The 12,861-nt window shown below is 58.6% G+C and overlaps 1 protein-coding gene across 1 annotated transcript; it reads right to left on the bottom strand.

Annotated features, from left to right (window-relative positions):
* Positions 1-82: 82 nt before the first annotated feature.
* On the bottom strand, positions 83-11,227 carry SUN2 (Sad1 and UNC84 domain containing 2). The gene is made up of 18 exons (XM_064702389.1): positions 11,129-11,227; positions 10,633-10,789; positions 9,901-10,073; positions 9,619-9,753; positions 9,332-9,427; positions 9,050-9,143; positions 8,802-8,872; positions 8,420-8,547; positions 7,857-8,078; positions 7,701-7,778; positions 7,571-7,614; positions 6,357-6,522; positions 6,045-6,272; positions 4,593-4,677; positions 4,390-4,505; positions 4,077-4,244; positions 3,569-3,661; positions 83-3,453 (listed from the first exon to the last, which is right to left on the bottom strand). Exons 2-18 carry the CDS (start codon positions 10,758-10,760, stop codon positions 3,340-3,342), a joined length of 2,139 nt encoding a protein of 712 aa, XP_064558459.1. The 5' UTR covers positions 10,761-10,789; positions 11,129-11,227; the 3' UTR covers positions 83-3,339.
* Between the last annotated feature and the right edge of the window lie 1,634 nt (positions 11,228-12,861).

Genomic DNA, 12,861 nt, shown 5'->3' with positions numbered 1-12,861 from the left:
TCCAGGAATAGCTTTTGTCTATCTACTAGCTGTGCATCATTCCCAACAGCAGATTCAGTTACAAAACATCCAAACCACTATGGGCAGTTTTGATATAATTTATGTCTTGGTCTTTTTTTTTTTTTCTTGCATAGGCATAAATTACAATCTGTTGATTAAAAAATAAAAGGAACAAAACAGTGCAGCATTTGCAACAGGCTACAGCATCAAACACAAACTCCTGTCTGTAACCATCTGTTTCTGCAGGGCTAATTCATAACACGTGTGTAGGGCAAACTGAGAAGGAGGGAGAATAGAGGAGGGAAATGGAGTAAATAAGAGAACTCTGCTCCCACAGCTGTTCTGCATTTCTCCTGCCTCACCAGGCTCATCTTCAGCATCAGCTCTAGGATTAAACGCCGCTGGGCAGAGAGGCACATGCTGAAGCAGCAGTTTTCTGTGCCCTCTTCTTTGGCAGCTCTGGGCAGTGCTGCAGAAATGCTGCAAGCTACAATCTCGAGAGCCAGTGGCTTCTGGCACTTGGCACAGGAGCTCGGGCTGCAGCCCAGCACTGATGCTGAATTTGGGGGCTGAAAACCCACACGGAGCCTCAGCATATGTTCCTGGGGATCCTCACACAGATGGCATGGTGAGGCCTCTAAAACCAGCTAGAAAAGAGCATGAAGCCCCAGCAGGAGCTCTCACTGGTGGCTCCAGGGAGTTTTACTTCGAACAGCAAAGATTTTCACATCCAAAGGACAGGGCAAGCTTGCATTGTAAAGGCAAATGCTCCCTAACCCAGACACAGCACTTAACACCCACATGGAAGGGGCAGAGATCCCACTACAACTCCATTTTCAGGGGAAGAGGTCGCCTTTCCTGCCTCTCATCAGCATGCCTGATTTACCACAAAATCATTTTTTTCTTGGGCAAAGACCTTGTCTGTTCTTGCAGTCCAAGCCAGAGACCAGGGATCCAGAAGGAACATAGGAAAAGGGGTTTTCCCAGGCTCATGGTTATAGCTTTGCTCCAGGAGCCAGAGAAAGGTGAGAAGAGGGAGAGCTTCATCTCTGCTTTCTCTTTATGATTCAAATAAATACAGGAGCTGGTCTGCCAAGCCCAGAACAGGTCTAGGCATTCATAAAAGCACAGCTCCATGTGCTCAGTGCACTCATGGACAGGACTCCAAGGCAAGCGGGCAGCTGTAGACAAGTTTAAAATAACTTTGGCTGTGGCTGCCAAGAATTAAGACTAAGCTCAATATAGGAGAGAATTTATAGTCCCTGGCTCTGGCTGCAGGTCAGCTTTCTCCCTGCAGCAGGGCCTCCCAGCTCTGCAAGAGGCTCCACAGGGTAATTTTAACCTGCTGGAGACAGGACTGTGCCCTCTGAGCTTGGAGCAGAGACCCCTGCAGAAGGGATGTGCTGCCACCACCCTCACCCTCCCAGGCTGGCATGGGGCTCAGCAGCGCTGCCTGATGCCCATCAGGGGATGCTGAGACACTTCTTCAGCCCCTCCTCCTCCTCCTCTATGCCTACAGTGCTTCAAGCAGAGACCACCAGAGGGGGAATCAATACATGGTGCTCTCACAGTGTCAGGGCAAGGATGGTACCAGCAGTGGGCAGGGCTGAAACACTGACCATGAGCCCTTAAGCTTTTCTTTCAGTGAAACACAACACAAACCTGGAGGCTGTTAACACCACCCAAGAACATAAGCCAAGCTGTGTGATGCAGGCCAGGAGGTGGAGGGGCCAGATGGCCCTAGCACCCCTCAGCCTGGGGAGGGTCCCTGTGCATCCTTCCTGCAAAGCCCTGCTGTGCCTCCACCCATCCCAACACTGCAGGCAAGATTGACATGCCCACTGCAGAGAGAACTCCCCCTCCTGCTCCAGCCCAGTCCTCCCACAGCCAGGGCCCAGAGAACAGTGCAATGCCAGTAAGGAGAGGTAGGAGGAAAGGGAGCCCTTCCAGGAGAAAGGAGGTCAGCCTGCACAGCCATCTGCCATGGAGGCCCCGAGAGCTGAGGGAGCCCTGCAGGGGGAGGTGGCTCTGCGTGCTGGCAATGGCCCTGTCTCGCCCCCAGCAGCCCTGCAGAGCCCTGGGGCAGCAGCTCCACTGCTGCCTACAGTCAAGTCTACACAGATGCAGCCACGGGCAAGAGGCCACGGCCACACATTGCAGTCTCAGAGCACACCCAGAGCAAGGAGGGCAGGAATGCCTCCAGCACCCCACCAGCAGCAGTGCACACAGGACCCCAGCTTCCAAGTCTAGCTACCAAGCCACCAACAACATGAGGCCCATATTTTAAACAGCTCAGCTCATCTTATTCTAGCTTATCCTACTGTGTATGCTATTCTACTAAACAAAGCTCTAGCCCTCTCAACATCTAAGCCACTCATCCAAGTGGCACCATGTAACATTATCTGGTTAAGTACAAATTGCATGGAAAAAGTATTTTTTCCCTTTGTTACTACAAACACCCCCTCACACAAAAAAAACAACCCCAACACCCCAACTGGAAAATAGTTCCCCTCCCCACCCCTCTTAAAAAAAAATATCAGAACAAACCCCAAAGAAAAAGCAGGCAACAGGAATTTTCAGTAGCATCACCAAGCTTAACACTGGGGAGGCAGCCAGCCAGGGAGGTCAACAGCTTCAGCAAGACCCAACTCAGCTACCGTCTGCAGGAGGGCTTGAGTGGATGGATGGCAGCACCAAGGTGGGCCCTGCCACCAATGTGTGCCACACTCCTCTCCTCCCGCTGCCCCAAACCATTAGTTTTATGTTAATACTTCATTAATACTGTCTTATTTCCTCTCTGCCGGCCCAGCACTGGAGGACTGGAGATCTTTACCCAAACCAACACCACGGCAGGAGAAGTGACCCTGTGTGGAGGGGACTTGGTGGCCATAACCAGTGGCTCCCACCTACTGTGGCAGCACCGAGTCAGGCACCGTGGTCCCACACTCCCATCTCCTGCACCCAAGCCCGCATGAAGCACGTCACAAAATGACACACCCCTTTCCCAAGCCCTGGCCATGCTAGAAAGGAGTGGGACAACAGGGAAGAGGGGCAGCGCAAACCCGATACAAAGTTAGCTTAAAAAGTTAAAATGTCCCATATGCACTGAAAACAAGCCAGGCTGCGCTAGGACGCAGGTGGGATGCTCTTGCCTCACACCCCGGTCCTTGGAAGAGTGAAAGCCTCACCCCTTCAACACCAGCTCTTCTCCTCCCGCCAGGGGAGAGCTTCCAGGGGCGGCTGCTGGCACGTGCCAGGGTTTCTAGGTGCGAAGCAGTGAAGCAGCCACGTCCCCTCCTGCTGCCAGCCCGGCAGCACGCTCATCCCGCCGGGCCGCGGTCAGTGCGCCGGCTCCCCGTGCACGCGGAAGCGGTAGATGCACGTGTACTCGGGGTGGCCCCAGTTGCTCAGCACCCGCAGCTCCACCAGCTGGTATGTGCCCACGGAGTCACCCTTGGGGAGGAGGGAAAAGAAAAACCTGAGACCTTGAGGGCTCTCTACAGCTCAGAGACCCCAGAGGCCCCATTTTCTTCTCAGGGGTCAGGTGGTCCAGGGGCAAAGCATTTACCTCCAAGTAAAATGTTTGGATGGGGTCACCATCGTGGTTGTAGGTGAACTGTCCAAGTAGAAGGCCCTCCTCCTCTCTTTCTTCCTTTAAGCCCTATGGAAGGGCAGGGAGGCAGAAAGGGAGAACCAGGGGTCATCAGAGAGGGAGACTAGAGGTGATGCACACATCCAGGGCAGAAGAGGGAGAGGGAGACACAAGTGTGCTCGGCCCCCGCTCCTGCTCTTCCAGGTAAAATAGACAAATGGGAACAGGGACCAGTGGGGAAGGATGAAGGGGGGGAAGACCAAAAGTTACACCTACTCAAGCCCTTTGTCCCTGTGTTCCCCCCAAACTCCTTCTGAAACCCAGTGCTGCCCTTCTCCCTACCAGCATTGCTTCTTCCTCTTCTTCAGGGTAAGACCACCCCCCAGAGCACCCCACAGCCAGGGATGGGGTTTGTTACCCATCCCTTCCAGCACCCTCCCGCTGTGCTCCCCCGACCCCCTCAGGTGTGGGTGAGGGCACTCACGTAGACAGCAAAGTCCTTGGGGGCACTGGGGATGGTTCCCTGCGGCGAGAGGGCTTTCGGGATGTGCTCCAGCGTCACGGCCGTGGGGCGGATAACGCCGGAGAGGCGGATGACAGCAAAGCCCTCGGAGCCACGAAACGCCCAGCAGTTCCCAGGGTTGACGTCTGGCTACGAGCATGGAAGGGAGATGCCAGCAATGTTACCACCATCAGAGTCACTCTTCTCCCACCAGCCTGGCTGCTGGCTTGGAGCAACAGCCAGAGCCCAATAAAAGCCCCAGGAGCAGCAGCCCAGCGCCCCAGTCAGCGCCCACCTGCAGGATGGCACGGGGGGACTGCGAGTGGTACCACAGGGGGATGCCAAACAAGCTCAGCAGCGCCGTCCGCATCTCGTAGGTCTCCGAGCAGCGAGTGTTGATGACACTGGCCCCTGGAATGAGGGGATGGCAGCAGGTGAGCTGCAGGACAGCCCCTCTGGTCACCTCCCCAGGACAGCTGGCTCGTCCTGACCACCTACCTGCTGACTCGAGGGCATAGTCAACCATCCCCACACGGTCCTCGCTGTAGCGCTTCAGGGCCTGGCCCACGATGAGATGCACTTGCTGCAGTGGGAGCAGAGGGCACAGGAGGGTGACAAACTGGGGCAGGCATCCTGCCCCCCACCCGCCTGCCCCTGCAGGGACAAAGGGTGCGAGGACCTTCCCACAAAACAGCCTCGGGACAGAACAGCCAGGGGATGAATCACCGTGGCAAAAATAAGAGAGCGTGCATTTGGCTGGGAAGCCTTGTTAGAGGTTGCTAAAAATACCCCAGGGGAGAGGAGCTGTGCAGTGAAGGGGCAGTACTCAGGCACGCTGCACTCGCCTGTCCCCAGGAGGGGCTGGCCCAGAGGGAGGAGATGTAGCACCAGACTCAACCTGACAGACCACCCAGAATCATCTGCTCGTCCCTCCTGCCCTGTCCCACAGCACTGATGGAGCTCTCCCTGTCCAGAAAAGGAGGAGATGGCTGGAGCATCCATCTGGAGCCAAAGCCAGCCTAAGGAGCTAGGAGCCTGCAGCACCACTTTGGGTCTAAACTTTATGGAGTGCATAAAGCTCATACAGACTATGGGGACTGCTAATCCCAGCTTGATCCCTCCCCTCCACTACCTCCACAGGGAATTTCCAGCAACTGTTTCCAAAGCAAGCAAGGCTCATTTTTTCCCCTTGGTGTCATTCTGCTGAAATGCTTTGCAGCAAACAACTCCGCAGCACTGCTGAAGAATGGGGATAAGCAAGATGCTCCACCCATGGAAGCCTTGATGGCACCTCTCCCACGTTCTGGGTGAAGGATGCATGAGCAGAAGCTTGGATTTTAAGACCGAAAGTGTGAATGCTGAGAACTGGTCAGAGAAGAAAGTCAGATAAACTTTCCCAGGCATTCCTCTGGGAAGTTTTGAGAAAGTTCAGAGAAAGAATTAAAACAATCCTGCAGCTGGTGTTTTGAACTTGCTAATTGTAAGATGTTTACAAGAAGGGTGCTGTTCCTAATTACCCAAGGGTGTGAGGGATATTAACTAAGGACCAATCAGGTGTCCACCTTTATCATAACTCTCTATAAAAACAATTTGTGGTTTCTAATAAACTTGGCTCTTCCCTTCTGAGAAGACACGGGAGTCGTGTCCCTTTATTCACCCATCGTCAACAGAACAGCAACAAGTACGAGCCTTGCAGGGCTGCAGGTATCACCACTTGTGACTCCTTCCAGAGCACAAAGCAAGCACAAACTGAGAAGGGAGTGGCAGAGAAGGAGTTTCAAAGGTGCTCTTGCATCCTGTGAGCCCAGGATCAATATCCCAGCTGTGGGGGCTGTCCCAATGCCTCTGCCATCTGCCAGGTACACATGCCAGCTCCCTGCACACACGAAGGGGGCACAGTCCCCAACCCCGTGGTCACCTCATGTCCCTGGGGCTCAGGCCAGTACTCACCTCCTCTGTCACTCCTGCAGCCCCTCCTTGCCGCAGGGCCACTCCAATGCCAGCCTGAGCATCCCGTGCTGACAGTCTCCGGTCCTCCAGGACTTTTGCAAGGATCTTTTGCTCCAGAGCCCGGAGCTCTGCTTGCAAGTCTTCCCGCTGGAGGATGAAGGCAGCAGCACCATCCTGCTGGGACTGTGACAAGAACCTACTGATCCACACTGGGAACTGTGCTTCCACCTGGAATGGTGCAGAGAGAGCTCAGCCTGGAGCAGGGACCCCTGCCTGCCTTTCTGCCAAACAGGCTGGGGACCGGGGACTCACATCTGCCCGCACGGTCTTCAGCTGCTCCAGTATCCCCTTCACGTGCTTCCCCATCACCTCCTGGTCTGACTTGAGGCTTGCCAGCTCCCTCCTCAGCACTGCCACCTCCTGCTCCAGCTTGCCCACCTCCTGCTGGAAGGTCCCTCGCAGGCTCTCCTGCACCGAGCTGTGCCAAGAGAAAGGCAATAAAACCTTGTGCCAATAACCCCAGTTCCCCTCTGCAAGCTGGGGGAAGAGGTTCATCCCACATCACCTATGCTCAGCCCCATCTCCAGACCCAGTTTTAATCCCAGTGGCAGTGACCTCTTCTATTGCATCCCATGGGAAAGCATCCTCAGCTCACCCCTCAGCTGAAGGACCACATTCACAGTGATGCAGAGTGACAGTAGCAAAGGTCATTGCTGCCATTGCTCTTGGGGCCCTGCTGCCAGCCACAGAATGGCAGGATGGGTCAGGCTGGAACAGAGCACACAGGTCATTTGGTCCAACCTCCCTGCTCTAGCAGGGCCAGCCCAGAGCACATGGCACAGGACTGCATCCAGACAGTTTTGGACTATCTCCAGTGAGGGAGACTCCACAACTTCTCTGGGTAATCTGCTCCAGTGTGTGGTCACTGCACAGTAAAGTTCTTCCTCATATTCAGGTGGAACTTCCTGTGCATCAGTTTCTGTCCATTGACTCTTGTCCTACTGCTTGGCACACTGAGAAGAGCCTGGCTCCAACCTCTTGTCACTCCCCCTTCAGTCACTGACATTGATGAGGCCCCTTCTCAGTTATCTCTTCTCAAGGCTGAACAGGCCCAGCTCCTTCAGCCTTTCCTCCTAAGAGAGATTCTCCAGTCCCTTCATCATGCCCCTGGCTCTCTGCTGGACCCACTCCAGGAGCTCCATGGCTCCCCTGTACTACTCAGGAGCCCAGAACTGGACACAGCACAGCAGAGGTGGCCTCACTAGGGCTGGGTAGAGGGACAACATCACCTCCCTCAGCCTACTGACAATGCCCTTCCTAATGCACCCGGGGATACCACTGGCCATTTTGGCCAGAAGGGCACAGTGCTGGCTCCCACAGACACCCACTTATGTATCCTCCTTCCTTTCCCCCCCAGACTACACCTCTTGATCTCTCTTTTGTCCCCAGCCAGGCCTGCAAATCCCTCCTGAGCCTGGCTGAGGGGAATTCACCCAGCCACCTGCCTGCCCCACAGCCAGTGTTACCTCTGCCACTCCGAGTTCAGCTCCAACAAGCGCGCCTCCATCTCCTGCCAGGAAAAGGGAAGGGGTGAGACCTGTGACACCACTGCTGAGGGTGTCCTGTCCAGGTACCACCACACCCTCCTCCGCTTACCCGGGAAGCTTGTGCCATCTTGCCCAGGCGCCCGTCCAAATCCCTCTGCACCTGGGCCCGGAGCACATCCAGCTCGCCCTGAAGGATGGAACAGGGTGGAATATCAGAGCCAGGTCCTGCCCACGCCCATCTCCCTGCAGTGCCCATGTCACCCACCTGGAGCTGGTTGGCCATGTCGGAGCGGAGGTGCTCCTTCAGCCCCGCGTCCCGGCGGCTCACCAGCCCCTCCAGCAGCGCAAGGATGTCCCCCGAGGGGGGCTCTCCCCCTGCCGTCACTGCTGCCGCCCCACGACGCAGCTCCCACCGCGACAGCTCGGCCTCCAGCGCCTCAAAGCGCTTCTCCAGTGCCTGGAAGCGAGCCAGGAGTCGGTGTCCCCCCTGCAGTGACAGAAACAGGGTGTGATGCAGCCCCTCAGGGAAGTGCCTGCTCCACAGGACCCCTGGGAAAGGGGACCCTGACCACCCATTCCCCAGAGTCAGTGGAATCTTATTCATCTGTTGCTTCCCAGGAGAAGGCAGATGGTCCCCCTGCTCCATCCCAGGGACACCCCAAGAGTGAGATGGCCACAAGCTGAGGGAGCCAGTGTGGAGCCATCATCTGCCCCGTTCTCCACCATTCCTCACACCCTGGAAGCAATTGTTGAGCCATGGATCACACCGTCCCAGCTCTCCCTGCAAGGCACTCATCCCACCTGGGCCACCATCGTGCCTTTGCTTACCTGGTCCAGCGTGGTCAGGTCCCCTGCCCCAGGAAGGTCAGAGGAGGGGGAAAGCTTTCCAGCTCCCCACCACGGAAAGGAAGGCAGGCTGAGTGTCGACAGCCCGTACGGGTAGAAGTACCAAGCTCCTGAGCACAGAAAGATGAGATGGTCAAAACCACAGGCTGGCAATGGGCCACAGTAGTGGACAGGGTGGACATGCAGAGGCTCAGCCATCAGCATCTCCAGGGACTACCAGGAGACACTGGCACGGGGATGCAGATGGAGCAGGTTACCAGAAGCCTTGAGCACTGAGCTCCAGCCAGCCCATCCCCCGGCCATGGCAGTGGGAGGCTCTGCACTGCCCCAGATCTCAGGGCAGCACATCAGGGAGGTGGCTCACCGTAGGCGGCAGCAGCGAGGAGCAGGAGGAGCAGCAGCAGCAGCAGGGACCTCTTCAGACGTGGGTAACGCCTGGAGCGTGGAGAAAAGAGAGGTGCCTTAGGACTGCAGCCACCTTCCATCACCTTTGGATGGGGGCCAGGGGGAAAGCAAAGACACCCACCACTCCCAAGGTGCCTCCCCTTTCCAGGGTCCTGCAGGTTTTCCCCACGCTTCCCCCATGCTGGTGTCCCCCCCCAGCACACTCACCTGGAGAAGGGGACGCTGTCTAGGTGGGAAGCTCTGCCGGTGAGGCGGCGCCAGGCCCCTGCCAGCCCCGAGAACAGCCACCCCATGAACCGAACTGCCAGGAGAGAAAACAAGCCTCAGGAGGAGTCCTGACAGATGTCCCCTCCATGCCCACGGGTGGCACCACAAGGGCATAAAACCCCTCCACCCGAACAGAGGATGGCAGACACAGCAGCTGGAGAGTAGAGATGCTGACTGGCAGTAACACTGCTGCTAGAAGTGCCCCGCCAGCCCTCCACTCACCTGGGGAGGTGAACACCTGCCAGAGGAAGGAGCCCACCCGTGAGGCTGCAGTTCTCAGACCTGACCCAGAGCTACTCTGGCCTGAGTAATAGTGACCTGGAAAGGAAGCAGCAAGTCACCAATGAAGACAGCACCTCAGTGCACGGCCCACAGCAAAGGCTTGGCACTGGGGGGTGGCATTTAGAGGGGACTGGCAGCACACTGAATGTAGCCAGGCCCTGGGCTGGTCCCCCTGGGGATGCCTCCCCTGCATTCCTGCCACTACAGACAGACTGGTGCATCCCTACCAGCATAGTCGTCCTCCGAGGAGTACCCAGATGAAGATGTGTAGGTGTCGTACGTCTTGCTCTCCAGCACCCCATTGATCTTACTGGACTCGGTGTCCCCTGTGCCTCTTCTCCTCCTGGTGGAGAGCTCTCCACCTGCCCCAAAACACAGAGTTCCACTGAGAAATCGCCCACCATCACTTCCACAAGGGGCAACCCAGCCAGCCAGCCTGGGCAGTTGCCCCAACACTCTCCAGTGTCCAGGGAGGTCTCGAGCTGCCCTAGGAGAGCGGGAGGGCTCACCCCAGTATGTGCTGCTGTCCAGGTCATCATCCAGCATGGAGCTGCCCAGGGCAGCAAGGCCCCGGCTGCCCCCCAGGTAGGACTCGCTCATCATGGACTCGCTATAGTAGGAGGTTTGGGTGCTGGGGGCGGGAGAAAGGCGCTTGGTGCTACTCGATTTCCTCCTGATCGTCCTGCGGGAGGCGAGAACAGGCTCATCACACATGTGTGCTTACAAGGTGGGGGGGGTTCACAGTGCACTCATGGGGGGAAATGGGGAATTCACCCCAATCCCTCAACCAGCATCGCTTCCCTCCACACCGGATGGCGGCAGCTTTCGGAGGCTGCAACCTCGGCTTTGCAGAGGCCTCCCGCCCGTCCCGGGCATCGCTTCCGCTCGCACCGCTGCGGTTTTCCGGCCGGCACTCGCAGCGCACCTCCCTCCTCCTCCCTGTCGCCATCCAGCTGCGGCTGGGGCTGGCACCCGGCCACCCACGGCGGGCTCCCGTGCCGGGCCCGGGAACGCAGAGGAGCCTGCGCCGGGAGCGCGGGGCTCTGGCCGGAGCAGGGGCACGGCCAGTGCCACAGTGCCGAGGCGGCCATGCCGGAGCGCGCCGGGCTCCCGTCACGCTCCTTTTGCGAGCCATCCCCACAGCCCACGCAGGAAGGTGCCCGGTCCCTGGTGTGGGATGGAATGCCCCGCCCGTGTCAGATCTGGGCAGGGGGAAGCCCCCACTCGTGCCCCCCACTAACCTGCCGGTGGTCTCCTTGAAGGGGAGCTGGGTCCCACCCAGCAGAGATGTGCTGCTGCCGCTGGTCGTGGCATCTTCGTCCCCGGGATAATAGCGGCTGGTGACAAGGCGCTGGCTGCGGCGGGACATGGCGGCGGCAAGAGGGGAGCTCGGCTCACCTGGGGGTGGGGAGAGGGCGGCCGGGAGAGGCAAGTGTCAGTGCCAGGGTCCCTGGAGGGACGCACCCAGCGGGATCCCACTGGCGGGGACCCCGCCTCTGAGGCAGGGGACCCGGCCCACACCGAACGCCGTCCCGAGCTGGCGGCCGTGGGGTGTCCCGGGATGGAGCCGCCCCCGAACAGGCCGAAAAACCCCCTCGCCTCCTTTCCCGCGCGTGGAGCGGCTGCCCCCGGCCCCTCGGCACCCCCGGCCCCACACATTATCCCCCGAGGCCCGCTACGGAGCCGGCCCGCCCGCAAGCCCCCGCCTCTGCCCCGGCGTCCCCCTCGCGAACGCACCGGCCAGTGCCGCGCAGCAGGGAACGATCCGCTCCGTCCTTCCCGGCCGCTCTCGCCGCCGCCGCCGCCGCTCCCTTTTGTTTTGCGGGGGAAGGCGGCACCCGCCTCCCGCCCTCCCCCCGGACACCCCCGCCGCCGCCCCGCCCCGCCCTCCGCCGCCGAGAGGGGAGCAGCCGCCGCTCCCCCGGCCTCTGGGGACCTCTTCTTTATCATCATCGCTATTACTGTTTATTATTATCACCGCCACAGGCATATTCTTTTAATTTCATTTATTTTCATCATTTTGTGGGGGGCGATGATGAGGGCCCATCCGCACTCTGCTGCCCACGGGGACCTGGTCCCCAAACACCTCAGCCCTGGGGTTCCTCCGCCGTGCCCGGCCCACTGTGCCAGCCAAGGGCGTGGGTGATGCCAGCCCAAAATGGGAGCTCCCGGGTGCAGGGCTGCACCCCAGCCCCGTTTGGGCTTTTCTGAGGGGGCTGCTTTGCTGGTTCCGGTGGGGTGAGAAATCCCCGCAGCCCACTCACCACCCGTCCCGGCGACACGGCCGAACCTATCCCCGGGGCGCGGGCAGCCCCGCTCGATACCCGTGTGCCCCGGCCGCCCCGACTGGGCGGGCGTGCTCTGCTGCTCCCCGGGCCGCAGACACCCCGCTGCCGCCGCTCTGCCCCACGGGCGGATGGGCAGCCTTGTCAGCGGCGTGCGAGCCAAACCGGGCTGCTCCCATGGGACCTTGAACGGACCTTGTGCAAACTCAGCCGGCTGGAAAAAAACAGCCCCCCCCCCCCCCAGACACCTCGCGTTTCAAATCTGACTGCGCCTCGGAAAAAGATTTGACTGGGGGAGCTCTGAGAGTCAGGGCAACTGGCCACCTGTGTGTGGACGCGGATGTTCAGACTATTTCTGTGGGCAGGAATGGTCCCCCTGGGCTTGGATATGGAGCATAAAGGTATTTATAGAAAGAGTTAAAAAACTACGAAGCTGGCAGAAGGGAAGTAACCTATTGCAAAACAGCCCTGAAACCTTTTCCTCCGTGTGCTGGGCTTTGGGGCACCAGCCAGGGCAGTGGCAGGAGGACGTGCTGTTAGCACTGGGGGGGCACACCGCAACAAACCCCGATTCAGCGTCCCCGGCCCCGTTGTGTAACGCAGACAGATCCTCTTTGTCTCCCTTTTCTTTTTTTTCCCCTGCCTTTTGAGCCCATTTTTTGCTCCTGCCAAAATCTCTGCCTAGCTTTTCCAGCTCCATCTCCCACTGTGCCAGCTGCCCTTTTTCACCCCCTCCAGTGGCTTCCCATCTCTCTGCAAGTGTCTGGCTGGGACAGAGGACACCTCCCCTCCCCAGTGGCACCTTTATCTCTGGCCATGCAGATGGCAATCCCGTGTCCCAACCTGGGAACGCTGGCAGCGGCTGTCACAATGGCACCTGCTGCAGTTGACGTAACCCGGCGTGGATTAACCAACCCCCCGGGAGGCTCAGGGGATAAGCTGGGTGCTGAGCCACCAGGCACTAAGTAGGGTGCACAGCCCCAGGTCAACCCATCCCCTCCTCAGGAGCCACTTTTTTGGGTGTGAAGGGTTCCTGGGGGATTTGGGAAGATGTTCTCAGGGGAGGGGGGTTTGTCCTTGCTGCATCCCTGGTCTTGTGGAGGAGGTGGTGATGTCAGAGCCATGGGAGTTTTTGAGTGGGTGTGGGAAGACTGGGGCAAAGATAAGTGGTGTGTAGCTGGGAGC

This window comes from Zonotrichia leucophrys, chromosome 1A, assembly GCF_028769735.1.
Source record: "Zonotrichia leucophrys gambelii isolate GWCS_2022_RI chromosome 1A, RI_Zleu_2.0, whole genome shotgun sequence".
Lineage (NCBI taxonomy): Eukaryota > Metazoa > Chordata > Aves > Passeriformes > Passerellidae > Zonotrichia > Zonotrichia leucophrys.
Note: the sequence above shows the minus strand (reverse complement) of the source record. Positions and strands in the feature narration are given on the sequence as shown.

Excerpts from the sequence above, each read along its gene's own strand:
- SUN2 (XM_064702389.1), bottom strand. The coding sequence starts at position 10,760 with ATGTCCCGCCGCAGCCAGCGCCTTGTCACCAGCCGCTATTATCCCGGG. Across the intron at positions 8,079-8,419 it reads ACCTGACCACGCTGGACCAG|GGGGGACACCGACTCCTGGC; the intron begins GTAAGCAAAGGC and ends CTGTCACTGCAG. Across the intron at positions 6,273-6,356 it reads TGAAGACCGTGCGGGCAGAT|GTGGAAGCACAGTTCCCAGT; the intron begins GTGAGTCCCCGG and ends GCACCATTCCAG.